Source organism: Zeus faber (genome assembly GCF_960531495.2).
Source record: "Zeus faber genome assembly, chromosome: 4".
Lineage (NCBI taxonomy): Eukaryota > Metazoa > Chordata > Actinopteri > Zeiformes > Zeidae > Zeus > Zeus faber.
The window spans coordinates 5,409,114-5,432,786 of NC_137191.1; the positions used below are offsets into that span (position 1 = coordinate 5,409,114).

A 23,673-nucleotide genomic window follows, 5' to 3' on the forward strand; every position below is an offset into this window, starting at 1 on the left:
GTGGAGGAGGACGAAACCGAGTCGGGGGCCCCCTGCGGAGTGGACGACCAGACCACACTTTCACAGCTGCCGACCATTCAGGAGTACGCCGAGGACCCAAGCAGCGGCGTGATCCTGGACCCGCCCATGTTTTACATGCAGCTGTAAGAAACGGGGCCGGGAGCTGATCAGTAATGAGGAGGAAAAAAAACAAAAAAAACAGAAAGGAAGCGCAAATGCCACTGATTTTATCACCGAAACTAATGTGATGAAACAATAAGATTGACAACTTAATCATTAAAGGTTAACCATGTTGAACAGGGGTATCGGCTGAACATATATTTACCCTTTACAAGTCAAATCTTTTTATTTTTATTTGAAATGAGTTTTTCATTAAAACAGCGTACACCATGTGCTTTACAAAAGAAGCGGCGCGTGACAGACGGGAAGAGACAAGAGACGGGAAAAAACGTGCAACGGATATCACTGCAGAGCCATCGATCTTACACCTGGGCGGGAGGGAAAAAAATCGGATGCAATTGTACAAGAGTCAGTCGCTGAACGGGGCTCAGGCGATGAGCTGGGTCTCCCGGACCAGCCACTCCAGCGCGTCCTTGCGGCCCTGCCTCTGCAGCTCGGACCCGACCGTCTCTCGGCACTGCCGGTGGTACTCGTTCACCCAATCCCTCTGAGGGAGCAAAAAGAAGGGTTCAGAGCCCCCGACTCAATTAGGACGGCCCCTTCATTTGTCGAAGGGCAGAGCGGTCTTACATAATCGTAATTATTAAACATCGCAATTATTTCCGCTGTCCGCTGATCTATTCTAATCGTTTATTGTAAAATCGCTAGATTTCACAATTGCGTGTTTCCCTCCAAGTTGAAGGGGGATTTCAAACCAATGTTAGAAATAGCACAACAAATAAAATGTGAATTAGGTGTTTGATACTAACTGTCTGCTCCTATTTTCATGTTCCAATCTTTAATATATAGAACATGGTTGTTCTGCAATAGCTACACAAAAAAAAAAAAGCAATAATAGTCGTAACATTAATGATCATAACATCCCGAGATGTGACAGTGTGATATTATTTGGTACACTTTGGGAATATTATCTAATATCCTCTATCGATTGTACTGCATTACTGATGTTGTCTAAAGCTTGATTGTTTTCGTTAACATGAATATTACTAACATGCTACTTTTTTTCTTTTTCTTTTTTTTAATAAAGAAATCTCGAAATTCTGTGTAGAGTTACAAAATGTCAGCAATATTCCAAGGTGGAAACTTCAACAGGAATGTATGGGAACGTAGAGTATTTGCACACGCTCGTATGCCGATAGAAACAAAAACCTTTTATCATATTTATAAACAGACATCATTGCAGACTCCAATAGGAATGTTGTATTCTTTCTTTGAACAACAAAAACATTCCTTATCCTAAACGATTAATGTAGAGGGGAATGGGATAGTCTGCAATTTCTCTAGAATGACCGCTGCTTCATGCATTTACGTCGAATTATTCATCTGAACAAACTGTTTCTCCTTTTGGGTTTTTTTTCCCCCCCAGCAGGCACCCCTGTCCCAAAAACAATGGATTTGGGTCGGGAAAGATATACCGTACCTCTTTCTGGGTGAGCATGTTCGTGTTCATCATCTTGACCTGGATGGGCACCAGCGTCAGGGCCTCAAACGTCAGACTGCCTCTGTTCCTATAGTTATACTGGAGATACACAGCAACAAAAAAACATCTTGGTTAAGTATCATTTTAGATTTTGTCAGGTGAGCCCTGTCCCTACTACAAAGCAGCAACACAGCTTTGTGTCCTGTTGCTACAAGGGTAATTCATATTTACTGCCTAAGATAATAGTCTGAATAAATACATAAAAACAAGTAGCAATAATGTAGTTCCTTAAAAAAAAATATATATATATATATATATATATATATATATATATATAAAAAATCAGTTAACAAAAACAAAAGAACATAATGAAATTCAGATGTACGTTGCAGTTCCTAAAATCCTCCCGAGGGATCAATAAACTATTTCCACGAGATTCATAAACATTTAATAGCAACTGGGTCGTCCTCGGTCGGAGGGTTTTTACCTTTGGTTTAGACGGCACAACCAGAACGACGTTTTCAAGCCGTATGCCAAAAGATCCGTCTTCATAGTAGCCAGGCTCTGGGGTAATAATGAAAAAAAATAAGACAAAACGTGAAGAGAGATGTTGTTTGGATGGAAATCATGAATAGACAGGAAGTTGTGAATGCGCGCCCCCCCCCTACCGTCGCTGACGATCATGCCGGCCTCCAGGGGCTCGTCGGCGAAGGTCTTGTAGCTGATGCCGCAGGGGCCCTCGTGCACGTTGAGGAAGCAGCCCACGCCGTGGCCCGTGCCGTGGAGGTAGTCGAGACCCGACTCCCACAGAGCCGCACGGGCAAACGAGTCCAACAGGTGGCCTTGGAAAGAGGCGGAGGTTAGTCATGTCTGCTTGGGATTTTTTCCAACTCTATCCGTTACAAATTTTGTCAAATAATTAAATACCTTTTTTTAAAAGTAAGTAACGGGGTGAATCACATATTTAACAGCTCCGGTGGGATTTTAAGGATGAAATATGATTTAAAAAGCTCCCGCCTTTGGTACCTTTGGTTCCGTTGGGGAAAACGGCAGCGCTCACTGCGATGTGTCCCTTCAGCACGTATGTGAAGCATTCCTGGAGGGGAAAGCCACGGTCATTGCCCCTCCGGCATAAAACTATTTTAAAATCAAAATTTGATTCCTAAACGCCATTCTTAGTGACAGTGAGGCCCAAAGATATCCGGCATATTCAGATTTTGAGAAAGTGGACACTTAAGAATTGAACATATTAAAAGTTACCTTTTCAAAAGCGGAGGGCGTTCCAAAGTGCATGGTGCGAGTGACGTCCGTGGTTCCGTCCCTGCCGAAGGACAACGGACAAACGCTCAAGGTTTAATATTGTCTGCGTTCTTTTATGATTATTTGCGGGTCGGAATGCATTTTCAAATTAATGTGGTTAATAATATGGTTTGGTTCGGTTTTACCTGTACTGCGCTCCGGAGTCGATCAGGTAAACCTCGTTCAGAGAGAGGGTTCTGTTGGTCTCAGGCAGGGGTCTGAAAGGATCCAGTTAGGTTCTTAACATCCAATAATGCCCCCCCCCCCCCATGCAGCACTATGATGTCACAATTTTATAGCATGTTTTGTCATCATATTCGATTTTCTCAGCACAATGGCCGTGGGTAAAAACAAACGCTAAGAACTACCTGTCAACGCTGTCAGACCCGGATTTGTTTGCGCTCACCTGTAATGTATGATGGCTCCGTTTGGGCCGACGCTGGAGATGGTGGGGAAACTGAGGCCGACAAAATCTTTCTGTTGACTGAGAAAGGCACATGCTGCCTCAGAAAACCATCCCCCACGCCCGCATGGAATGCAGTTTTGAATTGAATTGACCAGTTTTTGCAAAAAATGTGAAAATAAAACTTGGCTGTAAAGGGAACCTAATTGACAACAGCCCCCAAAACACGTGTTTTACTTTTCTGTCCAGTAGGGGGTGACATCACACTAACAGACGTGGAGAAATTTGTCGGTACCCCTACAGCTCATTGAAAACAATGCTTCATTCCTCATGAAAACTGATGAAATTAAAAGCAATTTTCTCATGTTTACCTGCATGCCTTTGGTATGTCATAGACTAAAGCAAAGAAACTGTAAAAAGAGGTAAATTATTGATAAAGAGACCAATTATATTCTAAAATGGGCTGGACAGATTTGTTGGTACCCCTTAGAAAAGATTATAAATAATTGGATTATAGCGATATTTCAAACTAACTGTTTTCTTTAATTGGTATCACACATGTCTTCAATCTTATAATCAGTCATTCAGCCTATTTAAATGGAGAAAAGTAGTCTCTGCTGTTTGGTATCGTGTGCACCACACTGAACATGGAGCAGAGAAAGCAAAGGAGAGGAGTTGTCTGAGGAGATCAGTAAGAAAATGGTAGACAAGCATGTTAGAGCTAAAGGCGATAAGACCGTCTCCAAGCAGCTTGATGTTCCTGTGACTACAGTTGCAAATATTATTTAGAAGTTAAAGGTCCATGGGACTGTAGCCAACCTCCCTGGACGTGAGAGGAAAATCGACCCCAGATTGAACAGAAGGATAGTGCGAATGGTAGAAAAAGAGCAGAGGACGACTTCCAAAGAGGTACAAGCTGAACTTCAAGGTCAAGGTACATCTGTCTGATCGCACCATCCGTCGCTTTTTGAGTGACAGTGGGCTCCATGGAAGAAGAGCCAGGAGGACTCCACTTTTGAAAGGAAAACATAAAAAAGCCAGACTGGAATTTGCTAAAATGCATATTGACAAGCCACAATGCTTCTGGAAGCATGTCCTTTGGACAGATGAGTCAAAACTGGAGCTTTTTGGCAAGTCACATCAGCTCTATGTTCACAGACAAAAAATGAAGCTTTCAAAGAAAAGAACACCACACCAACTGCGAAACATGGAGGAGGCTCGGTTCGGTTTTGGGGCTCCATTCTGGAGCGAAACGTGCTGCCCAGTGTCAGAAAGCCCAGTCGCAGGTAATGGGTCCTCCAACAGGACAATGACCCAAAACACAGCTAAAAGCACCAAGAATGGATAAGAACAAAACATTGGACTATCCTGAAGTGGCCTTCTATGAGCCCTGATCTGAATCCTATGGAACATCTATGGAAAGAGCTGAAACATGCAGTCTGGGGAACCTGAGACAGCTGGAGCAGTTTGCTCAGGAAGAGTGGGACAAACTACCTGTTGACAGGTGCACAAGTCTCATTGAGAGCGACAGAGACCGCTTGATTGCAGTGATTGCCTCTAAAGGTTGTGCAACAAAATATTAGGTTAAGTGTCCCATCATTTTTGTCCAGGCCATTTTAGAATATAATTGATCTCTTGAGCAATAATTTATCTATTTTTAAAGGTTTCTTTGCTTTACTCTTTGACATACCAAAGGCATGCAGGTATACGCAAGAGAATTGCTTTTCATTTCATCACTTTTCAGGAGGAATGAAGCGTTGTTTCAGTGAGCTGTAAGGGTACCGACAAATTTGTCCACAGTCTGTACATCTTGCCCTCATACTGCTTTCACAAGCCTCATCTAACTCTCATGAGAAAATACAGTTGGATTGGACCCAATATGAAGAACAGGAAAGGCCTGTAAGTCCATGGAGGCTGCAACATTGCATGACGGGTACTTGTTGTTGTTTTTTTAAACCAACCTGCGGAATTCTTCAGCCTTGTCTGCGGCTGACATCTCAGTAACAGTGCCTTTTGGAATCTATAAAACAATAAGGAAATGGTTCCACTCAACCAGTTCTGAATGTCTGCATTTTCCACTCACGGTCGGAAAGATTGTCAGTCAGTAAATACCTCTTTTTCCAACCAGGCGAAAAGTTCACATAAGGCAACCGCATCCTTGATCTGTTGGTGACACGGTGGGGACATTTAGTAAAAGCAAATATAAACAGCTTGATTTTAAACTTTGTTTTTAATTCTCATTTAAGTTTGGAATTAGGATCCGATCCTCCGATAGGATTTAACGCTATCGTTTGAATTCATAAATCATTTCAAAATTTGAATTGTAACACTTGTTTGGAAATTATTTAGCGATTTTCCGGCTTAAATTAAATACCTCTGTTGTCAGAAATTAATTGAAATATTCAGTTTCTGTATTCGTCTGAATTTGTTCTATGAAATATTTTGGAATGCACGTCAGATGGTATAGTGAAAGGTTGGTAGTAAATATATTAAATATATGAATATAGTGAGCAATCTCATGAATAGCAAACCAAATCTATGTTGAATGGGATCATGAACCCTTGTATCGAAATCGAAATCGTGAGATCCTGCTCAATAGCCCTGCGCTAAATTAATAAAGTTTATTATGGTTATTATACTATTATAACCTGGACAATCAGATATGTCCAAATCCAATGGCGTTCAAAGGTTCTTACGTGAGCCGCTTTCATGCCCTGAATCTCGGTGGCGTTCTTGACGGCCTTGGCGAGACAGATGGGGGTGTAGGGAATGGGCGACCTGTGGGCCTGGAAACGCACAAGGACAAAGCAGTCACATGATAATCCCGTCCAGGGGTATTTGACGGGTTTGCAATTATTAACCAACCAGTCCAATCAACCCAATTTTAGGTGCACAGGTCATGGACAAAGTGGGTTTTTAGTGCGCCTCGTCTGAGCAGCACGCTGGTACACACGCTATCGTTGAGACACATGCAGTTAAAGGCTATCCACGTGTGTTGTAAATGACTCCTCACTGAATACTTGTCTTAGGTGATTAACCCAAATGAGCTCCTGTACTATTCAGGTCAAAAGACGCGTCATGTACGAGGAATAAGCGTTTCCAACTTCCTCTCTCTGTTGATTTTCCCGCTCTATCCTTGGCAAAAAACCTGTCGTCATGTTCTCGTTTTTTTTCCACAAAAAAAACGGATTGTGTGGATTACACTGACAGCGGCTCTTCTTCTTCGTCAAGTCACAAATGAATAATGAGCCCAGGTTGACCTTTCACACCGCCCCCGCCCCCCGACGCAGAAAAGCTTCTCTGCGGCCCCGCCGACCCACCTTGGGGATGACCTGCGTGAGGGCGCAGCTGGCCTTGTCGCAGATCCACACTTTGTCCTTGGGGCCGAGGGCGGCGCAGACGGCCTGCAGCTCGGTGTGGACTTCCTCGTAGGCCAGGGCCTGGATGCTGAGCTCGGGCAGGCTGGGGGCGTCCAGCTGCAGGTGCTCCCTCACCGCCGGCTCTGCCAGCCTCTTCAGGTCTACAAACAGCCTGGGGGGCGTCGTCACATTTATGGATGAAAAATACCCGCCCAAAAGATAACGCCAAAAAAGGGTTTCCCGACGCGTATAAACGGAGCGTCCGCTTCAATATTTTTCATCTGAAACTGACAGTGTCCGCCCCCCCCCCACCCCGCTGACATGCAAATGACTGAAAAATAGATGTTCTATAAAAATTCTATAAAAAAAAAAACCCAAAAAAACAAACAACAACATTGCATCTCAAATTTGGAGAAACTGAGACAGTCTGATCTGCATGTTGAGTTCTGCTTTTTATGGTGAAACGTTACCTTATCGTGTTCATCCCCACAATAGCGTACGCAAAGAACACTGGGTTGTACTCGATATCTGAGCCCCGGAGGTTGAACAGCCCTGCACAAGGACAAAAGAAGCAAAACAAAATCACTCAAATTCAATGATGTAAAGTGTTGGAAATGAGATGTACGAACGCATGTATACACTGTACAGTCATCTCAGACCTCAGGAGAAAGTCAAACGTAAGAGCACCACTACTGGGAGCGCAAATCCGCTCAATTGAAGAGCGATTGGAAACGTCTCGTCTAAATGTGACCCACTGGCAATCAACAATCCACATTACTGTAATTAGCACAAACACTAAGCAAACCAATCAGCCTGGAGGGCTCCTCCGGCCGGGGTGACGAGGCGCTTGAACAGGCATCTTTAGTGACACCCTTGGAGCCGGGGTCCTTGGATCGTGATCGGGTATTGACCCACGTTAGTTGATTATTTATTGTGAACATTTCTCACATTGAATTCACATTCACCATTAAATAAAGACTGTTCAGTCTGACGTTTGTTTTTTTTCTAAAACAATCCCCGTCTGCTACCTCAGGGGATCAACTGTGATAGCTCTACACCAGAGGTGACGCCTTTGTTGACAACTGAAAGACTGGGTTATACTACTAGCTTTTTTTTTTTTTCCCAAATATGGCTGCGTGGGAAGTGTCCTTGTACAACCGGTGTTCCTGAATGAAATCAGTTACAAAAAGATGGAGGAAGCCATACACGCGATCTCATCCAGCGCCGTGGCGACGAACCAGCTGATCTTCCTCTCCGTCATCTTGGCCCGCAGAGCGCTGATCTTGTCTTGCCAAGACAAACCTGAGGAAGAATAAAATCAGATCGTTGTTGTGTTGCCATTCATTTTCAACTCGACGACGGCTACTGCGCTTTACAACCCCGCAAATCCATTCTCCGTCAATCTACTCATAACTTGACTAAATGACATAATGATCAGGGATCAAAAAAATTATAATAATTTTAAACGGGCGAAATGGATGTAAAACAACAAACCATCGAGTAGCGATCACACAGGAGAAGGGCGGAGAATCTTTCTTTAATAACTTCAATCTTCTATACCAGTGACTTTTTTCCCCCCAATTCTGTTTTGTCTTTTGAGAAAGGGTTACACCTTGGTAAAAAAAAAAAAAAAAAAAAAAAATTAAATTTAAATAATTCTGTGTTTACTGAGTTAAAGATCAAATACGACTACTAAAACTCGAGGACACACTTTACCACCACTGTGCAGAGCCCCAACTCAAAGAGAAACTGAGCAAAGGTGACTGACTCAACTGAACTAAAAGAGAAACTGCCCAAAAGTGACTCACTCAACTGAACCAAAAGAGTAACTGCCCAAAGGTGACTCACTCAACTGAACCAAAAGAGAAACTGCCCAAAAGTGACTCACTCAACTGAACCAAAAGAGAAACTGTCCAAAAGTGACTCACTCAACTGAACTCAAAGAGAACTAAATGAACGAGGTAAGGAGCGACACCCGGATCTCGTCAGAGCCCCGGGCCCTGGGTCCCACTGACCGGTGTACTCCAGGTCCAGGGTGATGAGCCGGGTGCTGGGCCTGGCGGGGCGGTCCTCCCACACGGCGTCGATCAGGTTGTCCTGCACGGCCACCAGGGAGTGTCCCGCGCTGGTCAGCGCCTTGGACATGTTCTTCCACTGGTCTGAGACATCAGCGGGCGGCGTTAGGAGGACACAGCGTCACGGACTCATGGATTCAGATACATGCAGGTAAGTCTCAGGTAAGTCGGGGGGGGGGGGGGGGCTGAAATGTACACCAGCACGGACATTCACACAGTTCTTATTCTATTTTTCTGCTTTGATTTTTGGGGTGGTCAACAGAGTCAGGAGAGAAAGCGGAGTGACGACGATGAAGGTGAAGAGCTTCCCCGGAGGGGGGGGCGCTGTGACTCCACGAGCGATTAAAGTGTTTTTCCAGCTGTGAGGCGGAATTTACGACCGATCTCTTTACGTTTCAAATTTTCCACTACAAAACCGTTTCAGCGCCGCCTACTGGTTGAACTCAGCACAGGGTGCGCAGGGAGTTTGCTGCTGTGGAGGAGGGCTTTTAATGAGTCAAATAACAAATTGAAAAAAAAAAAATTGTGAAATAAAGCTTGGCGGTCCACTCCCTAGCAACCGCCCTCAATGGATCGAGCGGGGACCATGAAACCTCACTCTCTCTCAAACCTTTCACAATCCACCCCTCGCCCGCTTCCTGGTGTTTTTCTAAATTGTGCAGCGGGCGGAGTGCGGCTCAAACCAGGGCGTGAGAGGACTCTTTCATAAGTCTGACGGAGTGGCTCCCGTCCAGCACGGCCACCCACCAGCAGCTATGATCCAGGGGTCCACTCCTACTTTGGAGTTCTCAGGGAGAACGCTGATCAGCCAGTCCTCCTGCGAGGGCGTCTCCTTCAGCCCTGGGAGAGAGTTTTCAAGTTTTAGCTCAATGCAAACTAAAAAGGGTTAAACATTGTTCGGCCCAAACATGACATTTGTGGCGATGACTGCGCCGACAACATAAACAGTACATTTGTACCATATATGGTTTCAGTTACTGCAATCTGCTGACTTCTTAAAAATATTTTCTTCTGTCATGTATTTGATAAAATGTGATGTGTTTTTTGACAGTGAGGGATAGAAACTAGAGATGAACCGAGGCCAGTTTTTCTACTATTAATACTGATCTTAAAGTGCAAATCCATTGTCTGTATTGGGTGGATTACTCTACAAGTCCCAGAATTCCATTCATAACTGCAACATTTTTCTTTTTCTTTCTAAATTCTAAAATTTTTTGGAACGTATGACTTCCTCTGATCATTTCATTTGTTTTGTTTTTTCCTCGGGTCACTTGAGGTGGTGGGGATATTATCTTCATCCGAGGATGTTGTTCTTATTTGTCCATTCATATCGAGAGTTTACAGACCGCAACGAGCCACGCTGCTTTATCTGATTCACGGCGGCTGCCTTTCACTTCTTGGGCGTAATGCAAATTCCTTCAATAACAGTTTCTTAATAAGTGCCAGCTAAAAAAAGGTATCAAACATGGGATTTTTATTTTTTAACTTTATATCCAATACATTACTTTCACTGCACTATAAATACTGCTACTTTGTTTTTTTTAAATCAAAAATAAAAGAAAATCTAGGATCTTTTCCTAAATATCTGACGTCAGTTATGATCCTCATATTGGATTATTATTATTACTGGGTACGCTTCAGTCTGGTGCCAGGTGTATGTACGGAGCAGGACCTCACCCATCTTCATTAGGGTCCAGTTGTTGTCCATCTGCTGGGTGGCCTGCAGGAAGTAGCGGCCGTCGGTCCACATGGCAGCATGCTGCTCTGTCACTATGGCGGTGCCTGCAGATAAAAAGCACACAGCATTATCAACCACGCACGCACGCACACACACACTTTGGCGATGATGCCATTGCATAAATTTCTCCATTACTTCTGCAATTTGGATTTAAATGTTTCAATAGAGGCTTGAATAAGATGGATCGATCCAGAGTCACTGTTATGCAGTTGCAGAATCCCAGAGAGACTGTTTTTAGGGGATTTAATGTGAACAGTTATAACAGTGATTCCTCTATCTACCTTACCATCAGTTGAGGAAAGTAATTGCGCATCACTGTGACAGCTACAAAAAAAGGCATCCACAATCTATCTCCCAAAAACAACACAAAAAACAGCCTATTTTATCACTTCTTTTTTTTGTTTTAAGTGTACAGCATCTTTAATAATTTGATTTTTATTTTCCCTCAATAATGACAAACAATGGCAGCACAATCCTGGAAAGGAGTGACGAGAGATTAGAGTCCGGCTGCGGCTTGGAGGGACCATGCAAAACATTCATACACCGAGCCAAAAGCTTTTTCTCGGGTTGCTGCTAATAAGAGGTTCCTATCATCTGCGATTGCTGCAAGAAGCTTAAGAGCCGATTCCTTTGGCCTCAGAGGTGTTTGTGGTTTTTGGGTATCGTAATTATAATCACAGGATTGTGTCACCAGTGAGGACTGATTTCACAGTTGTTTGGCAAAAGCCAATAACGAGGGTGAGATGCTGTCTATTGGTAAATACGCACTCTAATCTTTCTTCCTTCACGAATATGAGTATGCTGTGGCATCTAATGCACACAAACTGAGATGCAGATACCCAAAGAATTTACCCGCTGATCCGTTAAATCCACAGATGAATTCACGCCGGCAGTCACATGGTGCAATGTATTCACTCTGACAGAGACAGAGAGACACAGAGAGATTAAAATTCACAGAACAATAAAAACAACCAGGCAGAAAAGGAAACAGGGATACGGGTGAAGGATTGCAAGACAAAGCGTTCAGCGTAATTCAAGTGGCCGCCAGCAAAGCATGAATTAGAATGAAACAGATTTTTTTTTTTTTTTATCTTTTCTGCAGAAAATAGCTCTGCAGATTTATTTTACTAAAACATTTATAATATAGTTATGATTCGATCGGACTCAAGATGGGCCAATTTTAAGTGAATTTTGGTTGTGTGTGTGTGTGTGTGTGTGTGTGTGTGTATATATATATATATATATATATATATATATATTCTCCTCGTACCTGGTGTGCATCTCCAGAGGGTACGATGTATGCCTGGATGGGCTCAGAGAAGTACTTTGCATTCCTCATCGCCAGGCGAAGCTGCCTGAGGAGCTCCACGGTCAGTTTCGGAGACATGACTGTATCTGGGTTTACATCAGAGCAAAAAAAAAAAAAAAAAGCCAATAAACAAAAAACTTATATCATTTCAAAGCCAACATACAAGGCAGTTTATGTGAAATAAGAGAACGCCCAGAGGTTTGAGCTCAGCAGTACCCGAAACAGGTCAAAACCTGTGCCAATGTCAAGTCCTTAAATAATGACCTGGACTGAATTGTTTAAATCGCTCACGGCCCGCCCTGTCTGCCTAATGTCCAAAACACCGACTTTATCTCGTGCCAAACCGCTAATTAAGGAAGGTGCCAAGGCATATCATCACTTATTTTCAAAACAAAGAAAACCATGAGACACCTGAGTCCAGGAGACCTGTGCTGACTGCAGTTGACTGAACAGCGAGAACTAAAGGCCGTCAACAGGGACCGTGGCCTGTAGCTTCATTACGTGGAGCTCAAAGTCACCACCATTACACTTTAATCTTTATAAGCTGATTTAGTAACGCCCTGGCGTGGTTAAATATTATAAGAATAGAAGAAAATCTCTGAAACCACTTCACCCAGACTAACCCCAATGGAGCAAACTGGAGTCACTTTCTGCTTTTTCTGATTTACTTTTACTTGGGTTTTGTTTTACATTATATTTTGATTGTACAGTACATTTTATAAATATAGAAAACCTTCATTAAAATTGCATGGATAAATTAAGCATTGTGATTTTAAAATGAATCTGTGGGCCACATTTGACAGTATATTATAAGCGTGTATTAGGCCGCATTAAACTGTCTTGCGGGCAGGGTGTGGCCCCCAGGCCTGTGGTTTGAGACCCCTGCTTTACATTAGGAGAGCAGAATAATGAGTCTGCGACCCCTCAAACAGCTTCCACAAGAGTCTAATACATTTTTAGTGCACAGGCACAGCTTGGCAGGGCTTACGCAACTGCAAACACAGGTGCACTTCATTATACGACCTTATATACGCAGAACCGTTTTCATGTGAAGGACCCTCACTTTGATCTGCACTGTGGTTGTCCGTGTGATGCCAACCTGAGAAGACTTTTATTGTTATGATTTATGTCCCTATACGATTACCTTCATTGTTATAATGCGACTGTCAGGGTTGTGCATTTTCTAATGGTGTCAACGCCTCGGAAATTGAACAATGCAAAGTTCAACCGGTTGTCAGTTGGCTGAGGACCCGGCTGGAACGTCCTGGGGGGCCGCCGAGGGCCCGCGGACCCCATGTTGGGGAAACGCACAGCGAAACACCGCGGCGTTGCGCAAGTCACCGACGAGCGCGGCCATTGGCCGACGCTCCACTTGCGACGTTTGTTTACAAGGTGGCATGAGCCAGAGTCACTGTAGCGCATCCATTTCATGTGGTAACTTGGTTTGATCGGTGACACAACGTTCACCACGAACACCCCGCGGCTCAATATGAAACACGAGGTGATATGAACCTGTATCCAGGCCACGCACACCTGGTGCTCCATTCATTACATCACTGCGTGTAGTGGGTGGGTGCGGGTGTCCACCTTTTGAATAACGTGACTCTATCTGAAAAGATATTTCCCCCGGTGCAGCGCCTCCGAGCCCGGGCTTTCTGCGGTGTTTTGATGCGCACGGTGCGGGGGTGGGAGCGGGCGTGGGACGGACCCGCTCCCCAAAGCGCCCCGCAGACCTTTGCCCGCTTCGCCTTCGATCCACCTCCGGAAAAAAAGAAAAAAAAAACCAAAAAACCTTCCCCTCGCGTCCCGACCGGCGAATCATCGAGCGAACTCGAGAAACGCGCTCGAATGGATTTACCTCGCAGCGTGATTCCTCGGCTCCAAAACACTTTGTTTGCTGCACTTTGCGCCGTGTGTCAGTTCACACAACAGGAGGCCGCCATTTCCTCGATGACGCCTCGGGTCATGTGACCGTCTCGTCCAATTGCAGCGCAGGGATCCGGACCCGCCTCTTTTCGTTACGTAGATCCACCGGGTTCCCAAACGTGGGTCCGTGGCCCCTTTTCGAATTGTATCGTGGGGGTCCGCAGAAAAAAAATATTTTTATATTTCAATTTATGTATTTTTAAATCTAAATGTTTACATATATTTTATGCGTTTATATATATGTATACATATAAATATATATATATACATATAAATACATATATATGTATATATATATATATATATATATATATACACACACACACACACACACCGATCAGCCACAACATTAAAACCACTGACAGGTGAAGTGAATAACATGTCGCAGTCAGACAGGTCAGAAGGATCTGAGCCACTTTGACAAGGAGCCCATTGTGATGCTGGACGACTGGGTCAGAGCATCTCCAAAACCACAGGTCTTGTGGGGTGTTCCTGGTATGCAGTGGTTACTACCTACCAAAAGTGGTCCAAGGAAGGACAACCGGTGAACCGGCGACAGGGTCATGGACTAACCCGTCTGGTTCGATCCCACAGCAGAGCTACTGTAGCACAAAGTGGTGAAAAAGTGAATGTTGCTGTGATAGAAAGGTGTCAGAACACACAGTGCATCACAGCTTGCTGAGTATGGGAGCACTCAGAGTGTCCATGCTGACCCCTGTCCACCACTGAAAGCACCTGCAATGGACAGGTGAGCATCAGAACTGGACCATGGAGCAATGGCCTGTGGATGGGGGGGGGTAAGGGTCCGATCCGATGAAGCATCTGTGGGATGTGCTGGAACAACAAGCCTGATCCATGGGGGCCCCACCTCACAACTTCCAGGACTTAAAGGATCTGCTGCCAACGTCTTGGTGCCAGATACCACAGGACACCTTCAGAGGTCTTGTGGAGTCCATGCCTCCACAGGTCAGAGCTGTTCTGGCGGCACAAGGGGGAGCTACACAATAATTAGTGGTTATTAGTGCTGGTTTGAATGTTGCGTGTGTGTGTGTGTGTGTGTGTGTGTGTGTGTGTGTGTGTGTGTGTGTGTGTGTGTGTGTGTGTGTGTGATATAAGTGAGCGTCCAGGTGGTCAGTAGTGTATGGGGGTCTGAGATGAAGTATCCAAATCTGTGTGGATTCAGGAGTGTGTGCCTCTCAAACATGGACCAGTCCCCCATCACCCCCCGCCCCCCCCCATGCAGGTCAGGCTAATGAGAGAGTGAATGTGTGTGACACTGTGGGGAAAATCAGGGTGTTTTCCCCGGTGTAAGCTACAGTTTGAGTATGCATGAATTCACTTTAACCCTAAAGTGTGTGTGTGTGTGTGTGTGTCTATATATACAGTATATATACATATATATATATATATATATATATATATATATATATATATATATATATATATATATATATATATATATATATATATTTATTTATGCATTTATTTATTTATATATATATATATTTGTACATTTATAACTGAACATTTTACACTTTCTATAGATATGTTTGTATATATATTTATATATAAATATGTTTCTTAATGATTATTATATGTTGTATGTAAATATGTTGTATGTAAATATGTTGTATGTAGATTTGGAGTTGTAACAAATGTAATTTCCCCCTGGGATTATTAAAGTATTTCTGATTCTGATTCTGATATATATATATATATATATATATATATATATAAATCTTTAAATACTTTTTTATACCAATGCTCAACCTCACTAGTGGTGGTGTGGCATTTTGTAGATTGTTGCCAGATTTGCATTTTTGTTCAGCAAAGTGCTAAGCTTATTTCCTTAAGAAATCGAATACGTATTTGTTATTTATCCCATCCTGTGACTAGCTGGCACTTCATGGGAAGCAGCCGTTTAGTAGGGGTGGATGATACTGCTGTATTTGGTTTCAATCAGATACCAAGTAAAACTAGGGCAGAATCACAGATAACGATATAGGGGGGCGTGTAAGAGCTGGGTCTTCATTCAGTCCCACGTCTGGCTTTTATAATTCAGCGAAATTTGTCAATGTTTTTATCTATGATTGGTATGTGTGCACATATTGTATATCACTTAAATTATTCAGTGTAATGATACTAAACCTTAACCTTAACCCACTAAAACAACATTTTTACATTTTTCATCATATTGATGGTTAGAAGAACTATTCTGGCTGTATAACAAAAATAACACTACTAATGAAATAGTCTGGTTTATAAATAATTACACAAGTCTATACAGACACATATATTTCAATTTAATTTGTACGATATAATATGAAAGCAAAAATATTTCTGCTCTGTTCAAAATGTTCTTTTTTTATTCCATGCCTTTCTTTTTCCGCAATTTAAATCTGCGCTCGCAACATACCAAGTCTCACCGTGCTTGGCTCTTAATGTTATTACCAATTTAACAAATGCGTTGTAGGGTCATCCTTTTATTCTGTCTTGTATTCCTTTCACTAATATAAGAAAGAGGGGGGGACGGGCTCTCAGAGGGAGGCGGCTCCCATCGTCCCCAGAGGCCGGATCACAGGACCGACAAACACCACTGCGCGGCCTCCAAGTGGCCGTGGCGCGGAAAGGATCTCCCGTTCACCGCGCGAACAGTAACGGGCACCGCAAGTGACAAAATATTGACGTAGAATTTAACAATTAAAAGAGCAATTTTACTTATTTTGGAGCGAGAGACCGATCCTTTTTGGTAACGATCCTATAGACGCTGGAGTCCATCTTCAAAACGAGACGTAGTATCGGTAGTATCAGAAGTATCGGTGCTTTTGGCATCGATCCGCCCATCCCTACTGTTTAGTGTATTTATGTTATGCATGTGCTCTCTATATGCTGTTTCCACTGTCGGTGGCAGGGTTCGCCTTTCCCGGCAAGAATGCGCCGAGCGAGAAGGGAACGGCAGCCGCAGTGAATCTGATAAAGCGCCGTATGGATGAACGTCCACCATAGTGAACAGCAGCCTCAGGTAAAAAAAAAAAAAAGAATCCCCGCCACCTCAAGTGACCACGAAAAAAATATTAACACTTCTGAGCTCCAGTTATGAAGGGAATTCTGGGACTTGTAGTGTAATCCGCCCAACACAGAAAGTCACTTCAAGTTAAATGCCGAGGCACGTGTATGACAGGCAGGTGGACTGCGTGCACCTTCTGACACCTTGTGTACATCAAACATGTTCAATAAATACAAACGCGTCGTTTTATTCGCCAATTTTCACACGTGTACAAGGCGATTGAAACGGACTCAGACGTACGGGCGGTGCAGCGTGCACATCATGAACAAGGACGAACATGGACGGAACCCTCTACGACACGACTTTCCAAATACATCGGCTGTGGTCTGCGGCCATGTCTATTGAGAAAGATAAGGATGCTCTAAGCTTACTCAAAATGTACTTCATTTTACTTGCTTATCTTCAACATTGTCAAAGTTATCGCCGTTAATTACAAAAATTCTCTTTTACACCCAGGTAAGCGGACGGAGGACACATATTCAACAGAAATTAAAGTGAGCTGACATCAATTTGATCCCTTTCAGTAAAAAAAAAAAAATACAACAAAAGAAAAACCCAGGCGTAATTATCGTCATTTGCTCGAGCAACGTCCGTGGTCACAGAGGAAGTCCAGCTCTTCAGCTCATCCAGCTTGGCAGGATGTGGGCGGCGGCCGTCACGACAACTATCAGAGAGCTTCCCGGGAGCAGCGACAGACCTGCAGCTCCTGCAGACGGAAAATAGTCAAGGTCTCATCAGGTTTGAAACATTGAACCCAACTAAAAGCTCCATCTCATCATCCTCCAACATAAAAATCCTCTCAAAGTAGAGTGACTCTTATTTTGGAGTAGTCCAGACTTTTACTTTTCTGTATTTCAACGCAAATATCTTTTTATATGTCTTTTTCCTATAATGTTTTATTATTGTTATTTTTTTGGAATCAGTCTATGGAAAGGCTTTTTGAATGGTTACGTCTCCTGGTCCTGGCAGATACATTTTCAGATTTAATCACAATCAGCGTACAATGAAGGCCCATGAGCAGTAAGTGTTATGTTCCTTGTGACCATCTTCACTTCCTCAATACATTTAAAAATCAAGATAGTGATGCTTTTGCTTTAATCCAAACCATTTTTGATGAGATTGGATATAATGATATACTTATATACTTTTACACTTATACACTTTCAGCCTGTAAGTACCTTACCACGCCTTATCACCTATAATACATTCATATTATTTCACCTTTGATAATAATAATCATTCCTCCGAAAATGAGTTATTACTTTCAAATTCCATGGTCGATCGTGATAATTATAATAGTGAGGTAATACTCACGAGTGCAGAATTCCGTCTCTTTGAACTTGCCCATCTTGTCGCTGGTTTTGACAGAGCTCAGCGCGTTGACACTGACGTTGCCTGGAGGGAGAAAAAAAATAAAAATAAAGAAACCAACGTGTCACAATTTGCTGTGATTGATTTTGGGGCTGAGGGCCTCTGCTGCCTCGCCTTCACATACTGAACAGTTTCCCTCTTAAATACTTTACTTAAAATCAAAAGTGGGAGCTCTTCATCCATCAATAACCCCTCAAAGAAAATAACTCTGAAACGATCCTAAAACAGTGCAACATCCCTGTTGACGATCCACAATGTCTTGAAAAGAAAACAACGGCTATTGTTTGTGGGTAATTCACCGGTGGTGAGTTAAAGTCACGTTTTTAACCAGACTTTTGGCACAAAAGACCTGGCGTGGCCAAAAACAAGAGTACACGGTGTGCACACACAGCCCTCTGTGTCCTGTCTGGACCGAGGGGCTGAAAGAGGGACACTCTAACCCAGCGTCGGGTTTCCAGAGTAATTTTTCGGGTTTTTAGAATCTTTTTCAATGGTAATGCTTGTTCATTGTCCCGACCAACATCGGCCCCCAGCAGCTATCTTCTGCATAAAAGAACAAAAATCTCCACGGGGGAGGGAGGGCATCGTGGGTGTAGACTTACAGACAGTCCTGATAATTGCTCCCACGGAGCGGTGTTTTTCTGGCCGTGGTGCAAGCCTTATAACTCAACTCACTGCTTCTTCACTCTTCAAATAAATGTATTCATTGGTATAAATCTGTTGCCCCTGTGTTTTTTTTTTTCACCTATTTTAACTTGCTTCATATGGTCGCTGACAAAAAATAAACCACATACACACGGGGCATCTCACATTAAACCGTATGCCACCACGTGGGAAACGCAATGTGTTTCTAGAACAAATTGCATGTAGTGTTCCATATGCAGGGGTCAAATGAACTGGTAAAACGAAACGACAATTCAAATAAATAACGACCAACGGGGATAGTGTTCTACATTCATCCCGACCTGTCTCCTCACTCTCACCATAGTGTTGCAACGCTAGAGAATGTATCACAGCTTAACGCTCCGGCGGAATGAGGTGGAACCCATGAATACATGCAGAAGTACTCCGTTAAGATATTTAGGATATTTCGGATATTAAGCCTATTTGTCACTTCCATTGGCTCCTTAGATGATTCGATGATCAGTGACATTCACACGGAGCGACATGCGAGGAGGGAATCTGCGCACGTGTCCTACGGGTGGTGATCAGCACAGATTCTTGTGATGGTTTGCATATTTAGCGTTGAGATAAACCTGTTAATCGGGCACATTTCAAAGTTCCCTCCCGGCGTGCTCCAGGGCAACGCATTATCTACGTATGTCAATTTTTCATATGACATGGGTTCGGGAGGCAAATCAAAGCATAAACGCGCCGCTCCAGGTGAGGGCAGGACACGGTGCCTACCTGACACCACGTACTCCACTTTTTGGCAGCACTCGATGGCTCCGGGGACGGGAGACGGAGGCAGGATGGTGACCCTGGACGCCGACACCCCCAGGACGCTCGCGACCCTGCTGCGGAAATCCATCCTGCAGAGGGAGGCGTGCACGTTGTGAGAGCAGAACGTCATAAATAACACACCGCAGTGATCCTCAACACAACTGTTATAATCAGAGTCTGCTTCTGAGGGCGACTTTAGCATGAATGAGGTTCTCCGCTGGTGTATAATCAACTGCATGTGAATATGCAGGTATCTTTGAGATGATATGTCTTCAACTGTCACAGTTTCAACCACCGACCTTGGAAATATTTCACAAGATTTCTGGAAACTTACCCAGGAGAACAGCAGCCCGTCGATGCTCTGAACGTACCTTATTTTAAGAATTCACTGTTTTGTGGATTATTTTTAAAAGGGTAATGTATTTCAGAATATTTACTTTCTCACCCCGTTGGTAAATTGACGTACAATAATTTTTTTATTTTACCTGTTTTTTTGCTTTTTTTTTTGTAATTTCTTTTAATTATGATAGCTCTTCCATTCTCAGTGTTATTTTTAGTGATTTTGTGCATTTTTTCATAGATTTTATTTTCTTTATTGATTCTGTTTTCTAAAAGCATTCATTTGCATTTAATTGTCTTGTCATTTCTGATGCAAGTCAAGGCCATTTTGATGGAGAATTCCGCCTCCGATTGCTACGGACAAACCTCCTGAAAGTCTCTGACGTACTCTCTGTCGCGGCGCGCCTCCCACCTGAAGGTCATTTTCATAAAGTGTCACCTTGTGTTATTTTACGGGCTTGAGATATTTCCCAGCTGAAGGCAGCGGTGAAACCCCAGGTCAGAGTGCGGGCAAAGATGAATCAGTCACAGCGCGTCGACGCTCACCGTCCGAACATTTGGACACGGGGGAAGGTCTGCTCCGCCGAAGGGGATTCTGGGACGATGTCGGCACACGCCACCGCGTTGTTTCCGTCGTTCAGGATCAGGGCTCTGCGGATAACTGAAACGGCAGTCAAAAAAAAACAGAAAAAAACGTTAAAGCCCAAATTATCTCATGTAGTTATTCTGTTGATTTTCAGCTCCCTGAAATCAAACCTGTTTCACAGCCTCTTTGGCACAGCAGCGACAATCTTGCCGGGGCAAACTTTAGGCTGCAAATGTGTCAAAATAAATGCACCGGGGCCTCGCCGTCTCTTTGTCAATCTACCGCTACCGTTTGCCAACTGTAATTTCAATGAACTCGCTTAAACGAGGAAAATAAGTAAAGAAAAATAGCTGAAAAAAACACTTGTTTTTTTTTATTGCATCCATATTCCCTCCAAAGCCCCACAGTGTCTGATCTCTTGTCTGATTATTGAGGAACAAAATGGTTGATTTTTAGTGAATCTTACAATTATCTGAAGTGTAAAGGCAATGTGATATGTTCAGGAAATTGTTCATAATATATGCATAAATTCACAGAAATCAATTTTCTCTCAAATATGCAAGGCCTATATTGGCCTCGGAGTTACTCCCTCGCCCCCTCCTCTCTCCCTCTACCTGTGAAGTCCCCGGTGAGCATTGCGATGGGGTCGCTGAAGAGCTGCCTCTCAGTCAGGCTGATGGGGCCCAGCCTCTGCGTCATCTCTCCCACCACGCAGCTCAGGGGGTTGTCACGTGTGCAGCTGGAGCTCTGCGGTACAAACGCAACGCTCATAAATAGACTTCTTTATTTTCAGACGGCTGTTTTTCACTTCCCCCCAAACCCCGCTGTCATTCGGGACTCTCGTCACAATAATAGTGAGACACAGCTTTCACGTGGAAACTGGAAATAGGAGCTTGACAATGCGCCTGTCTTGTGGTGAACACTGACCAATCGCGGGCTGGTCACGTACGCATTATCATTATGTGCCCGGACTTGGCTCCACCCTCAGGCCTTCTTACTTGACGTTGGAGTTTTGCGTGGTGTACTCAGCTCAGCCACCCGGACTCGCATAACTCGCATATTTTTTACACGGCAATAAAACATGAGTTAGCTGGTTGCTGGAACATAAGCAGGAGAAGAAGCAGGTTCCCATCCCAGACACGGGACAGAAGCCGTCACACCTGCCCGGCCGGCTCCACTGTGCCGCCCCCCCCCCCACACACACACACCTGTGTGCTGCCAGATAGAAGAAAACAGTCTGCGAGGGTGGTTGTCTTTCTATCTTCCCCTTTTTCACGCTCGGCTTCCTCTGCCAAAAAACTCTAAAAACATCTGTCTACCTCCCGTGCCTGCATTTGGGTTCGGTTGCCAGTGTGCGCCCTGACAGAAGCAGAGAAAATCAGAAGGAAGAAGTGGTTGTCTCACCATGGATCCCATGTTGAAGGGGTTGAAGGTTTCTCCCGCACTGTTACACTGCTTGGTGTTGACGCTGACGCGCTCTGACCCGATAAACCAAGAAACCTGGGTCATCTGGAGACCATGGGAAATGACACCAAGGAGCTTTAACGTGCCTGTCTGTGTCTTTTTTATTGAAGGTGTAAGATCGACTGCAGGTTGAATGAGGGTTAGGGTTAGGGTGTGTGTGTGTGTGTGTGTGTATGTGTGTGTGTGTGTGTGTGTGTGTGTGTGTGTGTGTGTGTGTGTGTGTGTGTGTGTGTGTGTGTGTGCGCGCCTACATTGAGCCTTGATTGAGATCGAAGATCTACCTCCACTGTGAGGCTGCTGCTGGTCCCGTCAGGATATGATTGTTGAGACTGAGGAGAGAAACAAACAAACAAACGCTAATGAATAATACAAAAGGCTTGTGGCTATCGGGAGCAGTGTTTTTTCGTACAACATTTTTTCAAATTCCACCTAAAAATAGACAAATTATGGAAATAAGATCTTCTGTTGCAAGATCAGAATTGCAAGGCTGCACTGATCCATCATCAAGTTTTCAAAAGGTGTGCCGCAGTGGAAAACAGATTGGGAATCACTAATCTCTAACAATGTCGGGTGATGCGGTGGGAGCCACAGGGTGCACGGGAATGTGTGCATGTTGCAGGCCGTAGAGTCGTGCTGTTGTCACGACAACCCCGGTGACTCTCAGCTGCTGCTGCACGTCGACTAAAGCTCGGTACTCGCTATGTGATCAGTTTCTTATTGCCGCTTGCAGCTCAGAGCGTCCGCCCCGGAGCACGGTATGGGGCTTCTGGAGGGTGCGGGGGGGGCTGACAGAGACATCTGTTCCCGTGACGACCCGCCCAATTTGCCCGGGCGGTGGGCTCCGCGAGCCAGTCCGCCGACGCCAAGCTAGCGATGGTGCACCGCCTCCTCAGCCGCCGGAGACATAATGAATTCAGGCACCGCCGTCATGTTTTCGTGGCAGCTGGGCTCCCGACGAGTCAGGGGGGAGGACTCCACCGTGCAGGGCGGCTGGCTCTGGGTGTTCGCCGCCTTGTCATTCATTTGAATCACCAACGAGTAATGGATGGAGAGGTCATTCCACTCGGTCCCATATTCAATGTGCTTGACCCAAACATGAATGGATTTATGTGAAAACATCTGAATATCGGGTAATGCACAATAATCGGGCAATAGAAAATTAATTTTTACCTGATGCCATGACCTTACTGATCAATAGCAGTAGTAATAAGTAGTAGTAAAAAAGTAGTAACCGGCCGGGATAAATGGCGGGAGAGAGAGGGAATAAAGCTGAGATTCATTTTTCTGCTTTTTGACTGTAAGTCAGTTCTCTGATTTGCGCGTAGTTGCCAGCCCTCAGTCGGAGGTTATCACCGCCGTGCAGATGTTCAGTCTCCACTGTGGTATTGATGTTTTTACAACGGTCCACTAGCCGTGGATATGGTGTCGTGTTTTGAGGCAGCAGATTATTGATTTTTACGGTTTATTAGACCATACCAACAAAGAAATCACCCCCAGGGATGTTGTTTCCCTAAACAGGACCTGTACACCAGAAAGAATACAACTACAAACAAATGACCGTAAAACCATCATGATTATGTAATATCCTCTTCAATTATGTCTGCTCTGCAATGCTCAATACCCCCAGCTGCATCACTGAACTTAATTTAAAGGGAAACAGTATTTCCCTCTGTTGTTCTGGTCTGTATCAGCGC

The 23,673-nt window shown here is 44.1% G+C and overlaps 1 protein-coding gene across 1 annotated transcript; it reads right to left on the bottom strand.

The window, feature by feature from the left end:
* Window positions 1–362: 362 nt before the first annotated feature.
* On the bottom strand, window positions 363–13,741 carry xpnpep1 (X-prolyl aminopeptidase (aminopeptidase P) 1, soluble). The gene is made up of 20 exons (XM_079999668.1): window positions 13,642–13,741; window positions 11,745–11,869; window positions 11,327–11,390; window positions 10,414–10,518; window positions 9,484–9,576; window positions 8,677–8,820; window positions 7,868–7,963; window positions 7,132–7,213; window positions 6,623–6,833; window positions 5,999–6,088; window positions 5,415–5,465; window positions 5,264–5,322; window positions 3,306–3,383; window positions 3,046–3,117; window positions 2,861–2,921; window positions 2,627–2,696; window positions 2,269–2,442; window positions 2,088–2,164; window positions 1,601–1,699; window positions 363–667 (listed from the first exon to the last, which is right to left on the bottom strand). The coding sequence occupies exons 2-20, from the start codon at window positions 11,859–11,861 to the stop codon at window positions 548–550; spliced, it is 1,863 nt and encodes a 620-aa protein (XP_079855794.1). The 5' UTR covers window positions 11,862–11,869; window positions 13,642–13,741; the 3' UTR covers window positions 363–547.
* Window positions 13,742–23,673: the final 9,932 nt, after the last annotated feature.